The 25037-nt window shown below is 43.1% G+C and overlaps 2 protein-coding genes across 6 annotated transcripts in view; one reads left to right on the forward strand and one right to left on the reverse strand.

Annotated features, from left to right (window-relative positions):
• CAPN10 (calpain 10) overlaps positions 1-22136 on the forward strand; it is a 22467-nt gene extending 331 nt beyond the window's left edge. For 2 of the 5 annotated variants that reach the window (XM_026650100.1, XM_026650101.1), the window contains exons 2-15: positions 448-524; positions 608-810; positions 4165-4296; positions 4797-4993; positions 7372-7589; positions 7981-8122; positions 10933-11099; positions 12734-13017; positions 14710-14853; positions 15022-15224; positions 17221-17476; positions 18096-18295; positions 18736-18781; positions 21297-22136. In XM_026650100.1, coding sequence (XP_026505885.1) covers positions 667-810; positions 4165-4296; positions 4797-4993; positions 7372-7589; positions 7981-8122; positions 10933-11099; positions 12734-13017; positions 14710-14853; positions 15022-15224; positions 17221-17476; positions 18096-18295; positions 18736-18781; positions 21297-21326 — 2163 coding nt within the window. In that variant the 5' untranslated portion in view covers positions 448-524; positions 608-666 and the 3' untranslated portion in view covers positions 21327-22136. Of the gene's footprint in view, positions 1-447; positions 525-607; positions 811-4164; positions 4297-4796; positions 4994-7371; positions 7590-7980; positions 8123-10932; positions 11100-12733; positions 13018-14709; positions 14854-15021; positions 15225-17220; positions 17477-18095; positions 18296-18735; positions 18782-21296 lie in introns of those variants that run through there. The other 3 variants (XM_026650103.1, XM_026650104.1, XM_026650105.1) reach the window with 3 other exon arrangements.
• A 981-nt stretch (positions 22137-23117) lies between these two features.
• Positions 23118-25037, reverse strand: part of LOC112116665 (cytochrome P450 2J5-like) — a 32027-nt gene continuing 30107 nt past the window's right edge. Inside the window, exons 6-7 of the mRNA XM_026649931.1 lie at positions 24329-24470; positions 23118-23692 (exon numbers count right to left, since the gene is read on the reverse strand). Coding sequence (XP_026505716.1) covers positions 23514-23692; positions 24329-24470 — 321 coding nt within the window. The 3' untranslated portion in view covers positions 23118-23513. The remainder of the gene's footprint in view (positions 23693-24328; positions 24471-25037) is intronic.

A 25037-nucleotide genomic window follows, 5' to 3' on the forward strand; every position in this document is an offset into this window, starting at 1 on the left:
GGGGGGGACTGTGAAGGTTGGGTCTGGGTTGGCATGTTTGTTGGGGAAGGGTCTTGGAAGTTTTAGGAGAAAAACTTTGGGGAGGCATCTGGCCAGGCATGCGTAGAGAGGGGGATTAACAGGGCATGACTGAGAGGGGAGTGAGTATTGCTCCAAATACCTTGTGAGATCATATCCTGAGCAGTAGCAGGTGTCTGTACCCACAGTGAGGTTTATCTCTATTTCATACTTTTGTCTAGCTTGGCCTGTCAGTTAATGGTGAGATTACTTATATGAGAGGAAGGTGTCAGGCTGCACTGGGATAATTTACTCCTGGGGGAATTTTGCGCCACCGCGTGTGCGCAGAATTCATGTCCCCCGCAGATTGCAGAATTTTTATTTTTCTGGCACAGAATGCCCTCAGGAGTAATAACTACTCAGACCATTTGATGTGTTCTTTTTTTGCAGTATTGGATTCTTCATGGCCAACAACTGGTTTTGAATAAGATTTCAGCTAATATGGTTCAAGCGATTAAGTGGAAACGGTTAGTGACTTTTTGTTTGTGAGTTTATCAGCCTCTCTCACCCACTCCCAAAGTTATGATTCCTGGTTCATTTTAATTTATAGATTTCAGTTGGAGACGTAAAGTCTTGGAAGAGGCCGACAGAGCTTCACTTGTGTTGAAAATGCTGGGAGACAGAGTGCAGTCAGCTACAAAAGAAAATCTTTACAAAGACCCCACATTTCCAGCAAGCGACACCTCCCTATTTTTTAACTATTCCACCCCACTATCACAATTCAAAGGGGAGATTTCCTGGCTGAGACCTCAGGTGAGTTTTGAGACGTGTTAGCTTAATGGTTTAACAAAATTTGACTTTCCATTAACCAGTGTTCAGTTACTGTTTCTAGTTCTTTGTATGGTTCTGAAATACAAAAATGACAAAAGTAGTGTGTTATGGTTGCTGGGCTAACTGTATCTCTGGCCACTTTGAGAGCCCTGGACTAAAGTACTCTGTGTATCAAATGTGTTTACCCAGCAAATCTGACTAAGTTTGGCACCTGTGATTCTTCCCTTTAGGCCTCTGTCACTAGTGGTGAATATGATAACTTAATGGCCTTCTTAAAAAACAAAGTATTGTTTATTTTCCCTTTTTTCTTCCTCTACACTTTATCCCTGGATAATCTCATTTGCAAACACAAATTCAACTACCATCTCTATGCTGAAGACTCACAGGAATACCTCTCTACTCCAGATCAGTCTCCTTCTGTCCAGACTAAGATCTCGGCCTATCTCTCTGAAGTCTCCTTGTGGATGTCTAGCCATCAGTTCAAACTCAACATGGCTAAAACAGAGCTCTTAGTCTCCCCCCCCCCCCCCCCAAGTCCTCTTCTCTCCCCCCCCAAGCTTTCTCAGTCAGTGTGGACATCATCACCATCCTTCCTGTCACTCAGGACCATAACTTGGGTGTCATCTTCAGGTCAGGCCTCTCTGTAGGCCTTCACGTCAAGACTATGTCTAAATCTTGCCCATTCTTTCTGTACAACATCTCAAACATACTGTCTTTCCTGTCCATCCACCCAGATGAACTCTTATGCAGGCTTTCATCATCTCACATCTTGATTAGAGCAATATCCTTTTCTCTGGCCTTGACAAATGCTATCTTGCCCCTCCCATATCCATTCAGAACACTGCTGCAAAGATTCTTCTTCTAGTTCATCACTTTGACGATGTCACCCTTCTCTTTGAATCCCTCCACTAGCTCCCCCTTCTCTGTCTCATCAAACATAAGCTACTTGTCTTCGGTTTTGAAGGCCTTTATGCCCTATCACCCCCCCCCCCCACACACACACACCCAATCATCTCTCATTCGGTATTGAAATGTCGATGCCAATCTCCATAGCCCATTTGTTAAATTTTCAAACTATCACCTTTGTGCCTTCTCCTGGGCTTGCCCGTCATGCTTGGGAGGAGCGCACAATAAATACTGCAAAGCTATCCGAGGGAAACGGTGGGGGCGAAAGACCTCTCTGGCTTCAAGATTAGGCTAGATAAGTTTATGGAGGGAATGGTTTAATGGGATAACGTGATTTTAGTCAATTAGGTAATAAAGTGCCATTGCTGGTAAAATGTGTCTGGCTAGAGAATCTTGCCTGTATGCTCGGGGTTCTACTGATCGCCATATTTGGGGTCGGGAAGGAATTTTCCTCCAGGGTAGATTGGCAGAGGCCCTGGAGGTTTTTCGCCTTCCTCCGCAGCATTGGGCAGGGGTCGCAAGCTGGAGGATTCTCTGCGACTTGAAGTCTTTAAATCACGATCTGGAGACTTCAACAGCTGAGTTAAGGGAAAGTGGGTGGGTCAGCTTTTGTGGCCTGCATCATGCGGGAGGTCAGACTAGATGACCATAATGGTCCCTTCTGACCTTTAAGTCTATGAGTCTATGAGTAATTACTTTCCTTTGCCGACAAAAACCTGACAAGCTGCTGGTGTGCTGGGACTACCGCCTGTTGTGTCTCATTGTTTCCTTGTACTCCCTTGTCTTCTGTATCCATCTGTTGTTTCTTGTTGTATATTTAGATTGTAAGCTCTTTGCAGCAGGGACCATTTTTTTGATCTTTGCTTGTACAGCATCTAGCACAATGGGGTCCTGGTCCATGACTGGGGCTCCTAGACCATATGGTAAAACAAATAATAACTAATAAGCATATTTCCCAGTGTGGGGCTCAGCTAGCCAAACAGAAAAGTTGCAAACCAGCAGCTCAGGAGGGCTAATTCATTCAATTTCCTGCTCTCTGTAATGTTTACAAGAAAAGTGAAGCGAGATCCATTTCTTAATTTCAACATTGCTGGAAGATTCTCTGCATCTTGAAGTCTTTAAACCATGATTTGAGGACTTCAATGGCTTAGACACAGGTTTGATACAGGAGTGGGTGGGTGGGTGAGATTCTGTGGCCTGCGTTGTGCAGGAGGTCAGACTAGATGATCATAATGATCCCTTCTGACCTTAAAGTCTATGATTCTATGATCATATCAGACTAATTGGTTGTTTTGCAGTTTAGATCAATAGCTTGCTTAGCAATGGCAAACTGTGTTTTGCTTGGCCAGATAAGGGTTTTGGGTTTTTTTGTACTGGGATGCTGAATTCTTTCATAGCTTGCATCCTATGCTGCCCTGATAATGTACCTCAACCTTGCTTGTGAGTTGTGACCTGCACAACTACTAGGGAATGGGTTATTTCTCTCTTTGTTCATTCACTTCTTGTCTCTTTGCTGAGATTATCAATAGATTTCATCATCAATAATACATTACTATCTACCAAGATCTGGACTGAGACCCACCAGAGTTATTTCACATAGGTCACCTACTGAATAGTAGTCATACTGTAACAACTCTTGTTGTCAGTAGCTACCGGTGTGGTGCTCTGCTCTTGTTCGATGATAACAGTCGGCTGCGTGCGTGTTCCCTCTGTGTGCTGCCCTAGTTCTGCGCAGATCGCTGACGCAGCAGACCCCGAGAAAACCCCCAAAGACCACAGATTCTGATAAGGTACGAAGGAACCCGAGCCAGGTTTATTGTCAAACGAAGCACAGTAATAGTTTCCTATAGACTCTACAGGACATACTACGAATATGTGCCCCCTGGCAATGGACACAGCTCAGTCAGTGGCGGGACTTTCCACTGCCCCCTAGGCTGGCCAAAGATGCGCACTCCGGGACCTACTTTTATACAGTTACAGGACAGATTACTCATCCCTACTGACGTATTGAGGTACAGCCCCATGACTCATTGGGGGCTGTCTCCTCCTTTGATCATGTTGTTTCTATCCATCACGCTGTCCTTTTGACCCTGTCTTTAAGATGCACCTGCTTCTAGCAGCCCTCTTCTTGCCACCTTCTGTGAGTGGGGCCTACCTCTGGCTCACAGCCCAGCTTTTGCTTAGCAATGCCTGGAAGTACTTTGGTTCAGGCTTCAGACTGGACCTTTGACACAAGAGGTTATGTTTCAGGGCCTCATCTTACTACAACTCTCAGTTAGTGGTAACCTGTGCTGTATTCAAACAGGAATGAAAGGTGGAAGGCCCCTTATTGTGTTAATCGTCTCATGAGCCATCCGATTCCACAAAACATAGACTTGTTTGGCTTAGACTGTCTTGCAGGATTTAACCTTAATGTTTGCTTTATTTTAGGAAATTTGTTCTGCTCCTCGATTGTTTTCAGACAATCCACAGGAGGTGCAAGTGAAGCAAGGGATTTTGGGAGATTGTTGGTTCCTGTGTGCCTGTGTTGCTTTGCAGAAGAGTAAATACCTGCTAACTAAGGTATAGAACAGCTTCTTGTAATGTTTCATGTCCTAGCACAGGGGTTCTCAAACTGGGGGTTGGGACCCCTCAGGGGGTCGCGAGGTTATTACATGGGGGGTCGCGAGCTGTCAGCCTCCACTCCAAACCCCGCTTTGCCTCCAGCATTTATAATGGTGTTAAATATATAAAAATTATGTTTTTAATTTATAAGGGGGGATCACACTCAGAGGCTTGCTATGTGAAAGGGGTCACCAGTACAAACGTTTGAGAACCACTGTCCTAGCGGATTCTCCTGTATGCTCCATTAACATTTTTATTTTTCCCTAGCCTTTTCCAACTCAATGAAACTTCTATGATGTACTCTGATGCTCTGTCTCTACTCTTTGATGTTATGACATTATTTCTATTTATGCTATGATGTAGAACAGCTGCAATTGACCATGTTTTAAGTGGTGGTTTCCTCAAAAGAAAGTCCCTGTTTGTCTTGATTTTGTTAATATTGCTTTGTCTTCTTCCAGGTAATTCCTCCAGGTCAGCCCAGCTGGACAGATGAGACATACACAGGCTGTTTCACTTGTCAAGTCTGGCAATTTGGACATTGGGTGGAGGTAACCATTGATGATCGCCTGCCTTGCCTTGGGTGTAAACTCTGCTTCTCCCAGTGTCAGACAGAAGATGTGTTTTGGCTTCCCTTACTGGAAAAGGTCTATGCCAAGTATGTGAACTTCATTGGAGGAGGAGATTTAAATTGCAGTAATGACTAGCACATATTCTACATAGTGCTTTGTTTGATTGGATTGCATTCCTGCCATGTGGGCTTCCAGAGCCCTCTCTAGGACTTGAACTCTTTATATTTCACTGTATATAGACTGATAATTGCCAGAGTTTATCCTGGATCACCCAGATACAGTTCCACCCTCACACAGGGTGAGATTTTCTTACTGAAAGGAATTGTGAAAAAATAAGAGTTTTTTTTTTTATAATGACCCAGCAGCTGATAGACTGCAGTGATGCTCAGCTAGCTACTAGCTGCAGATCACCTAGCTTAGTAAGACCGAAATAAAGTTTTCCCTATTGCATTATTTGAGAAGATTTAAGGTAGACATCAAGGGTCAGATCTTCAGCTATTGAAAATATATGTTGCTCCACTGAAATAATGAAGCTACGCCAATTTATGTTAGCTGAGGCTCAGGCTTTGAATATTTCTCTCTTGCATACTGCTGCCTAACCATCCCTTGTCACTCATTTGCTGGTTTTGTCAGGAGTTATGGACCCTGGAATGTTGTTGTTGTTTTGTTTTGTGTTTGATAGTGGGGCCATTGTTTTATAAAACAAGCAGCAAAATACGATCTCAGCCCACAATACAGTGTAGACTGACAAAGCAGTTCAGAGATCAAATGCTTTGGATAAGGTGGACACCAAACTGTTACAAGATCTTAGAGAAGGGTTTGTTTAGCCCCCATCAGAGGACAAACACCTTTTAAGGTGAAGTTTCCCAGCTAGCTGTAGATATGCTGAAGTTAAGGTACATGTTTCTGTCAAGGCACCTTTGGCACATTAACCTTTTCTTCTTACTGTTGGTTTGCCCGGTAAATATTGTTTTGACCATTTCTTACAGAAATTTTATGAATCTGGTTTAGTACTCTTTCAGTGTGTTCATTCACTCTGCTTTGTAGTTACCGCAAATAATAACCCAACCTCCCTGATCCCACAAAATAAAACAGGTGGGAGAAAAAACTAGTTTGACTGTGTTTAGCAAACAAAGAATATATTAAGGGGAGGTATGTTAGAAACGTTATTTTTTAAACATTACGAACTATATTGTACATCATGAATGGTGATGAAAATTCTAATATGATGAGGTGCGAATGACAAGCAGTGAGCAGTTTCTGTACAGGAAAGGATTGTATCAAGCTTTCCCTAAGGCAGTTGGATGTCTTCTTTTTCTTTCCCTTTTCCCATCAGGTAGCCTATCGGTCTTCCCAGGTTTGCTGGTCCAACGCTCACTCCATATCGACTCCATCCTCCCGTAACAGTCTATTGACCGTTTTCTTGGCCATCCTCTTGTTCGCAGCCTGTGAACTTTAGTCCCAAATGTCTCCTTAAAAAGATTTCCTTCTCCATCCTTCAAACATGCCCATACCATCTCCGCTTCCTGTCTTGCAGCTTCTGTCTGATACCGCAGACCTTGGTTTCACTCCTGATGTCATCATTCCACATGTGTTCCAGCAATGTCACCTCTTTCACTGCCCTCAAACATCTCATTTCAATGACTTCAGGTCTTCAAGTGCTTCTCGTCGGTCACCCATTTCTCTGATCTGTAGAGAAGAGCTGGTCTTACCAGAGTTTTGTATAGTTGTCTCTTAAATAGTCTGGGCATATGCTTATCATAAATCACACCACCTATCTTTGCAAGTTTTGTCTCACGCCCAGTTCTCTGTTGACTTCTCTGTTTGCTGCTAGCCAGCCACCAAAGTACTTGAATGCAGAAACCTGATTTAGTTGCTGGCCCTCAATGTTAATATTAATCTATTTTGGTCCCATGTGAATCACCCACATTACTTCAGTCTTTTCTTTAGTCCTTTTGAGGCCATAATTTGTTAGTTTCCTGTTCCTGGACCAAATCTTCTGCACTATCGGCCATTAGTGCAATATGGTCTCCATACATCAACTTTGGACCACCTTCCATTTGGATTTTCTTACTTATGAAGTCCATCACAGTCATGAATAGTAATAGATTAAGCACTGAACCCTGGTGGAGCCCAACCTTCACCTCAAAACACTCTGTTACACTGGTGTGTGTGTCCACTTGTCATGAAACTGTCATATAAACCCATCACCATCTGGACAAGGTCCTCTGGTACCTCATAGAATCATAGCAGAGGCACCAGCAGTCACCTAGATACTTTGTTGAATACGTGAGGTGTCTGATGGCCTAAATATTCTATAGCTGCAGTGGCACCTTTTATGTCATACTAACGTCAGGCTCCCCGTGGGGACATATGTGTGATTAAAATAAAGACAAAATGTTCATTTTAGGAGTAAAGTTTGAAATATGTGCCACTGTTTTTTGTTTTGTTTTTTGTTTTGTAGGGTGCATGGGTCTTATGAGCAGTTATGGGCAGGGCAAGTGGCAGATGCTTTAGTTGACTTGACTGGAGGTCTAGCTGAGAGATGGACCCTAAAAGACCCTGGAAGAAGCATGGAAAGAGAGAGGACTGGTAGAGTTTTGGAGAAGATGGTATTTAGGAGACTGATGAACCTGAAGGAACGATGTGTGATAAGTTGCTCAGTCCTCAGCTCCAGGCAAGGTAATATGAGCATTCCAGAGATTCTTAAACATAGCAACTGTCTCTGTCTCTTCCCATAAAAGGAAAAAAGTAAGGGAAAGTAGTGCTTCAGCACCACTGGTCTATGGATACTCAAAGCTAACTAGCATGTTTCTAGGGATTCTGGTGATCAGCATTTCTCTTCACTCTTCTGATCATAGATACATAAACCAGGCAGTTATTTGTCTCTGTGTACAGTGTGGGTTGCATGTTCATCTGTTGTGTTCACAGGCAGAGCAGTGGACTTGTAGCAACTTTCTTCAGTAGAAAGTGAATCTTTTTCACAGTGGATGGAGAGCTTACTTCCTCTTGCCTTGAAAAAGAATGCTGGGTAGTTTTCTACCTCCTAAAGATAGTTATCTTTCCTGTACAGGTGCCAGTGAACTGGGAGAATTTCATGCCTTTATTGTCTCAGATATGCTTCATCTCTCCAGAGTCTCGGGCAAGGAAATCATCTTGCTACGAATACAAAACCCTTGGGGGAGGCGGTGTTGGAAAGGACACTGGAGGGAAGGGTAAGTGGCTTGTTTTCATTTAGAATACTCTTTTTAAGGTACTACCATAAAGATGAAGATATTTATTGTGTTGAGCACAAAGTGTGTGTGTATATTACAGAGAATAGTATTCATAATAGGCTACAACAGAGAAGAGTTGCAGAGTACGGTAGCCTTATTTCATAGAACCTTTTTTATGAGTTCAACATACATCATCATGGATCTTGTGGGTCTTAATTTTTTGAGGCTTTGGGTCTGGCAATCCAGATGTCCAAATACATGATACATTGATAGGAAATATGTTTTTTGGGGGGGGGGGGCGGGGGAGTTTAAATGGGTTATAGATTGTTGTAATAAGCTATCAATCTGTGATTTTTGGTATCTAGAAAATGTGTGAATTTAAGCTCCCAGGCTCATCTTCTGAAGGGATTGTGCAGGTTTCCTTTGAGGATGAGGACTGAGAGGTCAGATATAGAGTGATCACTTTGTGAAAAGTGTTCACCCACAGGTGATATGGTGCTTGTCTTTTATCATATTTCTGTATGAGTTCTTCTGAGAGCATAGTGGTTGTCTCATTTCACCTTCATCAGTGGTTTTCAACCTTTTTTCATTTGTGGACCCCTACAAATATTTCGAGTGGAGTTGTGGACTCCTTTGGAAATTCAACCTGTGGTCTGTGGACCCCTCCCATAGACGTCTTAGACTGAAAACTGACTGAACAGAATTCAACTATACATGTTGCACATGCTCAGCACAACATTTGACGCGGTATGAGAAAGGGTGCTAGACAGTGGACTTGTATGGTAATGACAACACTTCCAGGTTTTGATCTGGGGATATTTACATACTTTTGATTAATCAGAAAAACAAAATGCCTTTTCTTGATCTGAAATTTTATTTTCATAGTCTACCTTTTGTAGACCCCTTAAACATAGACCGCAGACCACAGGTTGAAAACCACTGACTTAAATAGTTGTTGTCTGTAATTCACTTAATCCCCTCTCCCCCAGATTTTTTTTTTCTTATTTTTGTGTCTGGAAAGGTGTGTTATCAGGCCACTTCACTTGAATGGTCCCTTGAAATATGTATTAACTAGATATGCTCAGTGGTGAGCTGGTTCGCTTGAACCGGTTGTTAAATTTAGAAGCTGGTTTAGAACCGGTTGTTAAAGGGGTGAGCAATTGGGAGAGGGAGGTTTTTCTGTCGTTACACCGGCCCGTGGGTGACATCCGGCCCGCCTGAGCTCCCAGTTGGGGAGGCTCCCCGGCCCCTCCCCTGCCTTTCCCCCTCTCGCAGAGCCTCAGCGTGCCGTGCCGCCGGCGCCAGCGCTCTGGACTGCTCCTGGGCAGCTCCTGCCGCTTTGAGCGGCATGGTAGCGGGTGGGGCTGCGAGCTCCAGTGGGCCGCGCGGCATTCATACACGCTGCCCTGAGCAGCATGGTAAGGGGGCCGGGCCGGGGCTGGGAGGAGGGGTTGGATAAGGGGCAGGGAGGGGGTGGAGGTTCTGGGGTGGTGGTCAGGGGACAGGGAACGGGGGGGGGGGGGGGGAGGGGGGGGAGTCCGGGGGGGCAGTTAGGGTGGGGGGTCTCGGGAGGGGATGGTCAGGGGACAAGGAGCGGGGGGGGTTGATGGGTTGCGGGTTCTGAGGGGGGCAGGACGTGGGTGGGGGTTGGATGGGGACGGACGGACAGGGGGGCTTGTACTCACAGGGCAGTTCCCTACCGGGTTTTCGGCGGAGGATCCTTCACTCGCTCCGGGTCTTCGGTGGTTCTGAAGGGCCCGCCACCGAAGTGCCGCCTAAGACCCGGAGTGAGTCAAGGACGTGCCGCCGAAGAGCCAGTAGGGAACCGGTTCTTAAGACTTTGGCAGCTCATCACTAGTTATGCTAAACAATCTGTTCCACCTTGTATTTAACCGTGATAGTCTGAGTACATTTCCCAGACCTGAAGAAGAGCTCTATGTAAGCTCAAAAGGTTCTCTATCATCAACAGAAGTTGGTCCAGTAGAAGATATTACCTCACCCACCTTGTCTTTAATGTCCTGGGACCAACACAGCTACAACAACACTGCATAGAGAAAAAGTTAGCCTAATTTAAAAATTAGTGTGGTTTTATGTGGTGTCTAGCACATAAAGGAAGACGCACTCCTTGCCTCAAAGAACTTAAAGCTGTAGTACCCTGTTCTGTAAAGTGCAGAACGTTTTTCAGTCTCAGTAAAATTAATTGGAATTGCAATTAGTAGGACCCTAAATAATTAGTTGTGGCTCAGATCTTCAACTTGTAGTAACTTGGAAGCCAACATGCTAAAAAGGTCTTGCCCTACTGCTCTATGGAAATGGTGTGTCGGTGATGCAAGGGGCTTAGTAAGTGGCTCCAGAAAACCCTTCTAAAACAGACATATTTAATTTTATTTGTTGAACCACTTTTTTGTGTTTGGAGTTGTTTTTTTCACTTCTTCTTTCCATCATGCACAAGTTCTAAAACCTGATTTTTTTAAAAAACAACAATAAACAAAAGTACAAGTACTTTTCACATTGTCCAGTGTTCATTGTAAATAAGTTATCTATTTTACCTGGGAGCATGTTCCATAATCCCTTACTCTCTGGTTTAGCTGGTTTCTAGGTCTTCCTTCACAGAGATTGCCTATCTATAATTTCTGTTTCCAGTCCCAATGATTAATAACTAGAGGAAATGTATGGATGAACACAACAGTAAAATGAAAAACTACTTTTTTTTTCCTCACTAAGCAATTTTTGATAGAAGATTTTTGTAGAACTCTATTGGGAGTGTGAGCAAACAGCCTAGACATTGACTTTTGTGAATTTATTTGCAGTGGTCAAGGGTGGAGCCAATTGGATCCAGTAGTTGCTTCAGAATTGCTTTCCCAGATCCAGGAAGGAGAATTCTGGGTTGAGGAAGAGGAGTTTTTCAAGGAGTTTGATGAGATTACCATTGGATTTCCAGTCACTGAAGATGGACAGCTTCAGAGCCTCTATACAGGTACGATGTGGACAAAGGGACTTATTCGTAACAAATCAGATTAGTTTAATGGGGAAGTCTGATTTGAATTAAAAAGGGCCAAAATTAGACTTGTTTAGCACTAGACCTTTGTGGTTTCCAAAACGTTTTCCAAATTTTATTGAGTATGCACTGAGTGCGTACTCTGGGTGAGATTGGAGAACAGAACTGGCCCCGACTTGGTAAGTAAATTAAACTTATTAACTTTTTGCTTTCTCTACATTTCTCTGATTTACTGGAAAAATCCTCTTCCTTATTTGCCAATAATTTTAAGAGTTGCAAGTGAAAATGGTTATGCAAAGCTCAGGGACTCGCATACTTTGAGGCTGTGGAGATTGCTGCAGAGCTGACCTCCCTGCTATAGAATTATGCTCCGAAATCTCAACTTTCATTTAAAAAAATGTTTCTAGCCCTTCTGGTTACAGTGCATACTCCATGCACTATTCCATGCAGCCTAGGCATCAGGAGGTTTGGGAATGATAGCTGGAGTTCAGCTCACAGGCAGCAAAGGGGTAAAACAGAAGTGTAAGCTGTCAAGCTAGGTTGTGTGGAGAACAGTGCAGTAGCTGAAGCCTGGGGAGATAAGTTGCTGATGCCATCTACAAACTCTCACCTTCCCTGGCACACACGGGGAGAATCTGGTTCTGAATTAGGTCATCTGAACAGCACCGGAGGAACAGAAGCCTGGGGAATGGAGCCAGGTTTACGTAATCCTGCCTCAGTGTAGGAGGCTGGACTTGATGACTCCTCAAGTTCTCCTCTGCCCTTCATCTCTATGATTCTGTGCTTACTCCAGGGAAAGACCAGTAGAAGGCATTTTGGCCCCGATTTGGCAAAATATGTAAACCCGTTTGTACGTCAATTCCTATTCCCCAAAGTATTAAATCATGTGCTTAAGTGCTTTGTGGAATACAGATTGTTTGCTGAATTCAGGTCACATTAAGTAGTGTAGTAAGTTCTCCTTCTCCTGCTCCTCCACACCCCCAGAGGTGTAGGTGTTGCAGTTACACCTTCATCCCACCTCAAGATGATCTATGGAGTAGCGAATTGGAATTCCGACCTACGCTTGCTGTAAAGTTCTTAACATCAGCTCATGTTTGCAAATGAGACGATCTCTATCTAGGTTATTTTATTGTCCTCGTTTGCTGCAATATCAGATACAAAATATTTAAAAGCAGAAATACCAGTATTTTACTCTCTTCCTTCCCAACCTGTAGGCCTTTCCTGTGTCTGTTGCTGCTGGGTGGAAAGAAGGAGATTGCACAGGAGTTTTAAAGCCTTTTTTTTCAGGCTGAAGAATTGTTTGCTATGTCTGGCCCCTTGGTGTGGGGGTTAGTCCTTTCCCGTAGAAAATTTTATTGGGGAGCCCTGTAATGATCTCTTCCAACTGGGAGACAAATTTGAGGTTTCAGACTTGTAGAAATAGTTCTGCATATGATCTTTAAGGATAAAGTTCCTCAGCTTCCCACTCTGACTTGCTTGGGATATCTTGGCTGTGAACGTTAGCTCACAGAAAATGGCACTGCCACAGCAATGCTGTCAGTCTGGAGACTCCTGAGCCACAAAAATGAATTGTTTCCAATTGCTGATGTGCGTTACCTGTTTTTCTTTCTTAGAGAAAGTGCTGAGTCATACTCAGAATCTCTGTGGATCCTGGGTGAAAGGCCAGTCTGCAGGTGGTTGCCGTAACAACAATAGCTTCCCTATTAACCCCAAGTTCTGGCTGAGGATATGTGAGCAGAGTGAGGTGTGCATTGCTCTTCTGCAGAAACCCAGGAAGTACTGTGCTGATTGGGTTGGAAGAACTCGGAATCTGACCCGCTTAGCAGAGGAAGGTTCATCTCTGACTGAAGACATTCAAGGGAAGAATTACCAGGCGGTGGGACTGCATATCTGGAAGGTAATTAGGGGTAACTTTTTCAAACTTCTAGTTGGGCCAAGAAGAAAAGTTTCCAGAAAAACAGGAGCATCTGACACAGTCCCTCATTTGCTATAGCAATGCCATGTGTCAATTGTTCATAGAAGTCAGGGGTGTAAAAGACCTATTAGACGAGCCTCCCCATCTCACAGGGTCATTGAAGGATTGTTGCTTATCGTACATCTACCAGGGCTTTATTCCATTTATTCTTAAACCTTCCAAGCAGTGAAGCTTCCACTACTTCTCTTTGGAGACTGTTCCCCCAGTCAGGACATTGCAGTATTAGAAAGTTTTTCCTGATAATCTGCCTAATTTTTCCCTTTCTTAATGTCGACTCCTTTCTCCTAGTTCAGCCCCCTTGTACTATCCTAAGAGGTTCCTCTCTCGCCTTGGTGTCTACACCCTTCACATGTTTGTATACTGTTATGTCTCTCCCTTAATTATCACCTCTTATATATGTTTTAATCTTTTAAAATCTCTGTTAATCTTTTCTCATAAGTCAGTCCTTTCACCACCCTACTTGTTTTGTTGCTTTTCTCTGGGTTCTTTCTAGTTTCTTAAACTCTGTCTAATAATGTGTGTACCCAGAATGCAACACAATGTGCATAGGAAGAAAACTAATTTCAGAGCTGCCTAGTACAACTGAAAATAATTTTACTCATTTGTATATGCAATTTTGTGCAACTCTGTTTTGCATACTCAGGCTATCATGGAGGTGTTCAAAAACTTCAGAAATGGTTTTTTATGCTTGCCAGTTGCACAGTGATCTGCCCCTGGGTTCATTAATATAATTTCACCTCCAAGTGTAATTTACACTATGAAAATATCTTCTAACAGCTTTTTTCTTCTTAATTACTTTTGTAAACAAGAACATAATTAGTAGTGGATGAAGGCTTATTTTAGTGATGCTCAGGCCAAACTCTTTAACTCAAAATATGAGCAGTATTTTTCTCCTAATCTCCTTTAATTCCCCACAGATCTCTGTTACACAATATTTTAGGTATAACAAAGTGTAAGAGTTAAAATGTTTGCCCTTCACTGAAAACGTTTCATTTCAGCTGAAACGTGGCAGACAGGTTTTCAGTCTGGGCCTGGTTTGCTCCAGCCTGTTCCTTTTGTTTGTTTGTTTTTTGTTTTGAAGAGAGCAAATTAAAACAAATTGTTTTCACTTTTTTTGATAACAGTTGCTCACTTTACAAAATGTGCTCTGGTAGTTGCTGAGCCTTAACCTGCCCTGAGAATACATGAGATTTCCCCAAAAAATATTCGTTGTGCATGAGCAAGGTTCAGCACCACTGAACTTTGCATGGAAAATGAGAGCTTCCCATGGTTTATGGTCGGACCATGTTGGCTCCTGGGTAAATCTAATCCGAATGAAAGCACAACAATGTATCAGAATTTTTTGTATTTCCTTTGGGCAAAATTCTGCCCTGAAGCATGCTGGATTGGTTCTGCATGGGTCCGGTTTGTAACTGATATCCCCAAGAGCAATTCTAGCTGAGACAGAATTCCCAGGATAAATATGCCAGAGCAATGCTCTGTGGCCTTTTGAGATGGTGTAATGTGCTATATGTGTGGTCTGCTCTATTGGCTGATGCATGGGTGAGATGGTGGACCATTTCCCTGTACTTACCTCACCCTTTCTTGCCCCCTTTCTGGCATTAACTTCCACAGGGAAGCTGTGTGAGAAAAGGGACTACAGTCCCCAGTGAAATTCTGTCCAGCACTGCTCAAGGGCACAAGAAGGGGGAAGCATTTTCCCCACCCCGAATTGCTCACCCTCATGAGTGCTATCCTGAATCTGACCCTTCGAGACAGGTTTGGAAATAATATCTGCACCATGCGCATGGTCTGCCAGATGGCAAAACGCACACTTATGGTGCTATGGATTTGGGGTTTGTTGACTGAATATTTGACCCAGTTTAACTTCGCTATAATCTTGTCAATTTTCCTACAATGCTATGCTACATTATGTGTCTATTTTAGGTGGAGAAGAGGCGGTTTAACCTACCAAAGACCCTCTCTGCTCCTCCGGTTGTAGGTACCATTTGTCATTCTTATGACAGAGAAGTACATCTGCACTCTGACCTTGCCCCTGGTTATTACCTTATTGTCCCTAGCACCTTTCTGAAGGATGCAGAAAGCGACTTTCTGCTTCGTGTATTCTCAACGGGGAGAATCTGCCTCAGGTAGGTTCGCAAAGGAAGAGAAGTAGCAAATCCCACAAAAACCCTGTTGACAGTTTATGTAAAGCATTATACCCCTTACGAGGGCTTGCTGTGACCTGAACTATGGTTAGGAAAGGTACATGTAAAGAAGGTGCTAAATCTTTTGAGTTCAGGTAATTAGTGTGGCTCTATAACGTGCACGTCTCCCAGCTCTTTGAATGGGGTCACGGAGATGTTTGAAATCCTTCCTATAGTATAGGGGTGGGGAACCTCCAGGCTGCTGCTTCATTTCGTCCGGCCTGCAGCAAGTCTCCGCGCTATGGGCCGAAAGCCCCGAGCCTCAGCGGCCCCCCTGCAACTGGGCTGGAGCTGCGAGCGCCGGATCGCCAGCATGTCCTTGTGGCCCCTAGGTGGAGGGGCGATCAGGGAAGCTCTGCATGCTGCCCCCACTCCCACTGTCGGCTCCGCAGCTCCCATTGGCCAGGAGCTGCAGGGTCAGTGCCTGTGAGCGCTGGCCGCGTGCACCGCACTGAGCTGCCTGGTCCCTCCGCCTAGGGGCTGGACATGCCAGCCACTTCTGGGAGCAGTGCGGAGCCAGGGTAGGCAGGGAGCCTGCCTTAGCCCCGCTGCGCCGCCAACCAGGAGCTGCCTGTGGTAAGCGCTGCCCGGCTGGAGCCCACACCCTGAATCCCCTCACGCATCCCAACTTCCTCCCGGAGCCCATACCCTAAACCCCTGCCACAGTCCTGAGCCCACTCTCGCACTTCAAATCCCTTGGCACCAGCCTGGCACCCCCTCCTGCACCCCAAACCCTTCATCCCCAGCCCCACCCCAGAGCCCGCACCCCCTTCCGCACCCCACCCCCCTGTCCCAGCCTGGAGTCCCCTCCCGCACCCGGAACCCCTCATTTCTGGCCCTGTCCCTGTCCCGTGCCCCCTTGCCTCCCCCCGCTCTTGCGGGGCTGGAGCCGCGAGCACTTGCTCAAGCCTCTGATCCCATCCCAGCGCTGTGTGTGGCCCCTGAGTGATTTTTTCTGTGGGTCAATGGCCCCTGATAGAAAAAAGATTCCCCACCCCTACTATAGTACCTCAAGGGACCTGGGGGTGGCCATCTAAATCCCTTTTTGACCCAAGAGAGGCCCAGTGTCTGGAAGAAGTGCACACTTTTCAGAGGTGAACTGGTGTAGTTCTTTGCAGTGTGTACGTTGTGGAGAATATACTTCATCCACGGTCTGGTTTGTTTTTATACAAGAATCTTACTGCTGCACAATTACTGCAGGCATCAGTACATCTTGGATGTTGCACAGTTCTGTGATGTGCTCACTTCATCCAGGGTAGATGTCTTCTGGAGCTCTGTGGGTAGTGGGGAAGGACTCTGAGACAGATTCATAGATTCTAGGACTGGAAGGGACCTCGAGAGGTCATCGAGTCCAGTCCCCTGCCCGCATGGCAGGACCAAATACTGTCTAAGAGCTACATTGTTTTCATATTTCCTTCTTTCTTTTTCCCCCTTGCCCTATTTAGTGGGGGGAACCCTAGGGAAATTAAATGCAAAAATGTAAGTTCATGGAACGTTAAGGTTAAGAAACTAAATGCATCAATGTTAGGAAATTCAAAAGATAAATTTAATCAATAAACTAATGCAGCATGTTGTATTTTCTATTGCTATTTCTTAAATACATATTTTAATGTGCTTATACTTTAAATTTATATTGTGCAATGTGGCCAGATTAAAGGTGCTGTAGAGATCTTAATTTTTACTTTATGGTATTTATTTTTCTCTGTTCCACAAATGTTCAGGTTTTGCATTTAATTATATTTATACATGGCAATGATTGGCATTGAATTGACAGTTAATGGGAATGCTTGACTGGCAAGAGTTTGCATTTCTTGACACACATTTCATTACTAGTATTTGTCCATATTTTGACAGCTGAGCACTAAGGATGGTGAATTGCAGTCATGGAAATCTTTTACCTTTTGTACACTACTTTCCCTTTCTGTCTTACATCTGATAGTGAGATAAAACCGCCACCCACTGATGCTACCCTCTGTGAAGAGCTCCCACCAGGTGAATGGGAGACTGTGCAGCTACAGGGATGCTGGAAAAATGGCCAAAGTGCTGGAGGTAGCAGGAACTTCCACTCCTTCCATACCAATCCCTGCTTTCCCCTCTCCGTCCCTGCAGGAACAGAAGAGCGCAGCATGAAAGTCACCCTTCGCCAGCACTGTCAAGATAGCAAGTGTCGTCCAATAGGGTTTCATATCTTCCAGGTATGATTTACCCCAGTCAATCTGATTGATTGTTTCATTTACAAGAATCAACTAAATCCATCACTTATTCAGGTGCCTCTTACCTTGGAGAATGGAAATGCAGCCAATAAAGGGTTACATTTGGGCCAATACAAGTAGACATTTGAGCTGTATTAGTTCACAGGTACAGTAGAGTGTATGGTATTACAATGCATGATTGGATAGCATAGCAAACGAATTTCTGGTTTCACTGAACCCTTGTCATATTCTGGTTTAGAAGTCATGCAGCAGCCATTTTCTGAACATTTGAAGGGTTTTATTTAACACTAAGACTATAGCTAGTTAACTCTATATTAAATTATACACTTCTTTAAAATGAGTGGATTTTTTTTCATTTTTGCACAGATGCAAACGGTTCGGAATGTTTGGTGACTAAGACCCAATCTTGGTAATCGGGCATGAATCTCTCCTGCCCCTCTCCCCCAACAAATATTTTTTTTTCCTGTCAACTGATAAGAGATCCTGAGCAAACAGTGATCATTATATGAAATAGGATGTGTATTTGGAGGGGTGGATTATTTATGGAACACACTGGTTTGTTTTAAAGGTGTGAGATCTGAAATTATTTTAATGTCTTCAGGTGCCTAATAGCAGTTGGAAACCACATACTTGTTCTTTTCTGCACTTGGAGCCACTGGTTAGCTGTGTACCTCACTGCTACTCACAGGAAGTGAGCCAACTGTGCCGACTCTCTGCAGGGAATTATGTAATTGTACCTTCCACGTACTTGCCTAATACCGAAGGCAATTTCACAGTGGTCATAACAACCAAAATAGACAGGTAAAAATATATAGGTATGTGTTTGGGTTTACACTGTTTCTAAATTCACATGTAACAGAGCATAGGACAACACTACACAATCATTTATAATAGTAATGTTTTCATATTTATTATAATGTCTTTGTACCACTACCACAGAGTGACTGGGATGACTGGCCCTTTAAGGGAACAAGGGCTGGCTCCATCTGTGCCATAATTACCAGCCCCCCATCTGAGGGGGTGATACTAATGGGATCAGGTGTTAACCTGATGAACACTTGGGCCTCAGAAAGAGGAACTAGAGGAAGTAGGTTAGGCCTGTGGGAGGCTCTGATCTAAGGTCTGCAGGAAGTAGGGAGGTTAGATCTTGAGAGAGACAGGTAGAGTTTCCTGGGAGATGAGACAGTAGGAAACTACTAATGCTTTGCACTGAAGTAATTTTCTCTTTTCTTTTCAAATAGGAAACGCATTCAGAGCCAGGAGACCCTTGGACAAATATTGCAAGAAGTAGGTGGCATTTGAATTTCAGTGGCACTGAGATTGAGGTACACTGGAAGTCAGAGAGGCAAACAGATACACATTAGCTAATCATTTGCACCAGGGACTGGGAGACCGGAATTTGAAAGTTCTAATTCCACTCCATTGCTAACTGTTTGTTCTTGGGCACATCAGTAAACCTCTCTTTTCGTTTTCCCAGTCTGCAAAGTAGCAATTATACTATAACTGTCTTCTCTCATACTGTCTTCTCTCATGCTGCCTCATACACATGGAATCCCCTCTCTGAAATGATCTATAAAGCCATACTGACTCCTTCAAATCCATCCTCAATACCCACCTCTGCTGTAAAGCCTGTGAGAAGCTGGTGAACTAATAGCTGTGATGGGCTTATGGCGATAATTGACACTTATATTTGCATTTTAAAAGTTATTAATATTAATAAAGTATGTACGTGTGTATATGTGTGTATATATACATATATTTAACTGTATTCTTCTCCCTTTCTGTCACCATCATCACTCTTATCATTTTATTTATATATTCAGTCCTTTTCCTCACTCAATGGGCTCTGACCTGTACTGGGGACTTTAGGCACTACTGCAATATTTAGAAATTAATACTACTCATACAGGAAAAAAGAGGAGGGAAAACCTGGAGATGATTGCCCTGCACGCCTTAGTAGGTCTACATTTGTGTTTGCTTGCACACAACAATATGCTATAATGATAATTCACATTGGGCTATGAGCTGTTTTGGTCAAGTAAATGCAACATGTTTAACATTTCACTGATTTTTTTTTTCCCATTACACATGTGCACAATGTTGTTGCAGGATTGGGCATGAGTTCTGAGTTCCTGGCACTTAAGATATTTTTATTTTAGGGGGGAAAAGATCCAAAAATATTATTTTTTGCAACTGTGTTAAAATAAAATCTGACTTGCATTTTAAATCAGAGAGTGTTCTTGATAACACTGTTTACTTATTAGGCAAGACAAATATCAACCCGATAAAACCTCCAAGAGGGAAAGAGGCCAATTATACACAGAACAAAAAGCAAACAAAAAAACACCCACACCAGGTATCAGTTGGCTTACTAATTTTCTTGCTCTAGGTTGTGGTGACCAGTGATTATACTTTGTCCTCAAAACCACACAAAAAACTGGACTTTTATTTCCCAGAAATTAGAGATGGAAACGTATATGTACATTTCTAATGGTGGCCATTGCTTTGGAATCTAGAAGCTGTAACACCTAAGTAATAATAGCATTATTTCCATTTCTTGTTCATTATTCATTTCTTCCTTAGATGTGGTTCTTGCCTGTTTCTAGGGCAAACGTTGATAGGCCCATCCCTCAGTAACAACAGCCTATCTAGAGAGATGATTCTTACATTATTCCCTAAGGGTGGTAAGACTTGGGTCTACCCTGCTGTCCAGTGGTAGGGTAAAGTGACAGTAGCACTCCCCTGAGAATACCCTGCTTCAAACTTCCTGAGAATTTCAGTTTGGAGATGACAGGCACAATCTCCTCATTGATTGCAGCTAAGATACAGAAAGAGATGATCTCTGAGTCTAAGAAGTCCTAGCTGGGGGGAGGGATAGCTCAGTGGTTTGAGCATTGGCCTGCTAAACCCAGGGTTGTGAGTTCAATCCTTGAGGGGGCCACTTAGGGATCTGGGGCAAAATCAGTATTTGGTCCTGCTAGTGAAGGCAGGGGGCTGGACTCGATGACCTTTCAAGGTCCCTTCCAGTTCTAGGAGATAGGATATCTCCATTAATTTATTAATTTATTTATTTATAAAGACTAGAACCTCGAAGCAGTTCAGGTTTTTGAAGGGGAACCAGTGGAGAGCATAGACCACTTTGGTGATGTGGTTTTGTTAGTCTGCCTTACCTAAAAGTGGGCTGCTGTGTATTTAAACAATTATGTGCCTTTCCTGGTCTATGCCAGGTGGAGTACACTGCAGTAGTTTAGCCTAAAGGAGATGGAAACATGGCTTACTGTGCTGGGTCTACATCTGAAAGAAAAAGGTGCAGTCTCCCTGTTAATCAAATATTAAAGCACTTTTGGTTACAGCTGTGTTTGGTTGAGTAGGAATGGTGACGAGTCCACTTAGGACTATGAGACTACCCAGTGCCTTCCTGTTTCCTACCAGCCTCACCACTTGCTTTTCATTCAGGTAGTTTTGTGTGTCTCAGGCACTGGGACAACTGGACAATGGCACTGAGAGAGAGATGTAGAGCTGGTGCCAGTGGTATACTGTATTGTATATTCCTAGGGTTCTGTTCAGTCTAGTTCCAAAGTACTGAAGTTATGGGATTTGCATCACTTCCTTGAGACTATTTAAGTGTATTAATTAACAGGAAGAGAATGTGTAATGATACATGGCCTTAATTCCTGAATTTTCCTTTTCTCTGTCTAGCTAAGGCATATCTGCCAATCTTTTCCCCCCTGAGACTCTTAACATGTTACAAACTATGGGTTTTAACCTATGAAATAGCTTCAATTCAGCCTCTTTTTTGCAGGTCTCCTTTACAGCTGTGATGAAAAGGTAATTTGGAATTCTCACATCAACATCATAACAGTAGAGAGACTAGAAAAGCCTGACCTTTGGCTATTTTCAATTTGAAATGAAGTAACCAGAAAATACCCTGAGCCCGGTGGTTTTCCATTCAGACTGACTTCCAGCCTGGTGACGTCCTCTCTGAAAAGATACCTCCTTGACCACATGCATCCTGATGAGCATTCGTCCCCTCCATATGTTTTACTACCAGCGACATACAACTGGACTTAATGCTATACCTCAGTTCTTCAAAAATATGGACAAAGGATATGTGCACATGTTTTAACTCAAGCTGCAGTTTTAAAATTAAAGCAGGAAAAAAATGTGATCTGTGTACATAATGAAAGAACATTTGGTGAAGAATATCCAAGTTTACAAAACAACCTCAGGAGACCAGGGGAGGATAGGAGGAGTGGAGGGGAAAGAAACTGGAGTTCCTTTTTCAGGAAGGAAAGACTAGGATCCAACAAAGTACACTGGAACAGGGATAGACCAGATCTATATCTATCACTGCCAGTCTTATTTCTGAGCACTTTATCATGGCCCTGCTACTATGAATGTTTGTCATGAAACTGTAAGTTTGGAAAGGATGAGTTTAGATGAGTTTGTCTTACACCATGTGAACACCTGGAAAGAAGGAAGAAATGACTTTTGCAAAGCTGTTGGTTTGAAACGCCATATAAGACAGTATTTTTGTTACTAGTAACCAGAATGTTGTTTTCTTAATTCCTGTTAAAATATTTCTTACTCAAGTGTGGGTTTTTTTAGATATTGTATTTTCTTTAATAAATATACGGTGATGTTAAAGAGTTTAAAAGGTCTTCTGTTAATATCATTGATCGTTTCAATCTCTTTGTGTTGCTTTAAGCTTTATTTGTTGTGTTGTGGCAAGCTTTGCAATCTTTTGGAGGCCCCAGGTTTCCGCTAAGTGGGAGCTGAAAAGCAGAGCTAGAGGGTCCAATTCTCCTCTGACGTTGACTTTTTTACACGTTTTCCTATTGAACTTCAGAAACCGGAAAAACTAGGCTGCATGCAGCCGAGTTGGAAGCAGAACCTTTTCAGAAGTGGAATCAATAGAGGACTATATATTTTTGTGGAGATTAGTGGGATGGTGACACAATAAAAGATAGTACCAAGTGCACCAAACCCTTAATTTTCATAGAATGGTGCTATATCTAGGGGTGGCCCTAAGAAATGATGGTAATTTGATCTAATTTCTTCAGTTCTCAACAGTCCAGTGCCGTTACTTAAAGTAACCAGTAGTAGAATGTTGTTCCACTAACTTCTCAAAAGAAGATGGAGTTGTAAGAGGAGATGAGGGATTCTTAAGAAAAAAATAGTTGGTTCCTAAAGATGCCATGATTGATATAATAAAACAGATGCATAAGCAACTTGTAAAGAGACAGTAAACATTTAATGAGGAAACCAGGAGAAGGCGGTGTACAAAAAAGTATCCATTACACTCTAGTGACATGTCACATTGCCAAATCCAAAGAGATGTTCAAAAGAACGGTGATTGTGAGAGGCCCTAATACTGCAGTCGTGCGTATACTTAACTTTACTACTCGAATAGTCCTCCCAAAGAGAGTAAAAGGAAAGGGGACCCAAAGTACATTGGTAGCCTTTGGGTAAAAACATGTTAAGTGGACTTTGAAAGAGAGAAGAGAGGTTTTGTGAACACAGACGAGTGAATGGTACACACTGAAGTTCAGTTAAAATAACGCATCTTTATTGTATCTGGACAATTGTGCAGCAGTGGTGGGACTGAATCACCAATTCATATAATGCCATTTCATTTTCTGCTGTTTTTGACTCATTTGTAATACAGTCTAACATCTTATTAGCACATTGAGCAGGCATCTGTAGTGAGTGCTGCATGATAATGCACAGATCTTTTCTAAAGTACTACAGCTAGTTCATTAGTATCTCTACTGGGTAGAAATAGTTTAGATAATTCTTTCCAATAGGTGTTACCTTGCACTTGGGTACACTGAAGATCTCTTGATTTTTGGAAAATGCATTTATTTTTTAAAAGTTAAAATTTAATAAGTTCCTAAATTAAAATATCTCCATCCACTGTCACAATACTGAATTATCAAATAAGACTAATAAGATAAAGTACAAGATGGATATTAAAAATCCCTGACAGAATCGCCTCCACTTTATGGTTCATTTCAGACTAGCGTGGAACCACTTGAAGCTTATATGGATGTGGATGCAATATAGCCCCTAAAATATAGTCCAGATTGACTTCCTTCACTCCCTCTGGAAGCTGGAACGTGAACGCCCGCAGCAGGTTGACAAAGAAGATGAAGAGCTCAGTTCTTGCCATCTGTTCCCCCAAACACACCCGATGCCCTACAGAAGGAACAAGAGAAGGGAATTACTCCTACAAGTGATTGCACAGAGTGAGTCAGAGAAAAGTGAATTTCCAAACAAAATTCTACTGAATCTCTTGGACTCTAAGGTGAGAAGTTGCCTCAGGGGGACATAATCTATGTATTTTTCTTTAGCTGAGAGATGCTAGATATATATCTGGCCCTGGGTATGTCTATGCTTCGAGCCGGGGATGTAATTCACAGGCAGGTCGCAGAGACATGCCCATGCTAACTCACTAAAAATAAAGCATGGCTGCCCCGGTGGGACCAGCAAGAAGGGCTAGCTGCCCCATGTATGTAGCTAGCATCTCAGATGCTTGCATACTCGCAGCAGCTAGCTCCACCCATCACTTGTGCTGCCTCATCTACCCTCTATTTGTAGTGTGCTAGCTGGCTCAGAGCTAGTGCTGATATGTTGGCCTAAGATGGAAATTGCATCCCCAGCTCTAAGTATAGGCATAGCCTCTGTCACTATGGTATATTTACAGTGATGAAGTTGCACCCTCTATCTCTTGCCCTTCCTGTCCCCTGTTCTGTGCCAATTACAAAACACTTCATTATGTGAAATATACAGTGAGATATACAGACCAGACAGATTTAGATGCCAATGACATACCTGCTGAGAAAGGTAAGAATGCTTCATTGTTTACAAAGTTGCCATCTGAATCGAGAAAGTGACTCGGGTTAAACTTCCATGGGGTCTCCCAGTGTTCAGAATCGTATACAGCAGAGTGTAAGTTTGGCAATATAATTGTGCCCTGTAAAAAAAAAAAAAAAAAAAAAGCAAAACTTAATTGTCTTCTATTTGTGAATTAGTCTTTGTTAGCTAAGCAGAGAAAACAGGAGCAGGTTCTCGGCGTGTGTAAATCAGTGTGGCTTCATTGACATCAACAGGGCTATACCCTTTTACAGCAGTTGTGTGGTTCAGAGACTGTCTAGCCTCATGTCTCTGTTTATCAGCTTGGTTCACCAGGGTCACATCTGATAGTACTGTACTCAAATGTTCTCTTGCAAATTGATAAGATCTTGTGACCTCCCTTCTTCCTGCCCTCTCTTTCCTTTTATCACACTCTCTCCTTTTCCTCTGTTACTGACACAGAGGTTTCTAATCTGCCCTCCTTTAATCCGTCTAGCTGCCCCAGCAGCCCGATCCCACCCTACCTCCATATCTCTTCACCCCATTCACCCTCTTCCTTGCTCTCTCTTAACCACTCCTCTCAATAAATGCATGATTTTCTCTTCCCTATCATGAAAAAAATCTAACCTTGACCCCACTTACCTCTCCTATTACAGTCTCCCTGTCCCTCTCCCCTCCACCCTTATAG

Source organism: Terrapene carolina, unplaced genomic scaffold (genome assembly GCF_002925995.2).
Source record: "Terrapene carolina triunguis isolate 2854851 unplaced genomic scaffold, T_m_triunguis-2.0 Scaffold88, whole genome shotgun sequence".
Lineage (NCBI taxonomy): Eukaryota > Metazoa > Chordata > Testudines > Emydidae > Terrapene > Terrapene triunguis.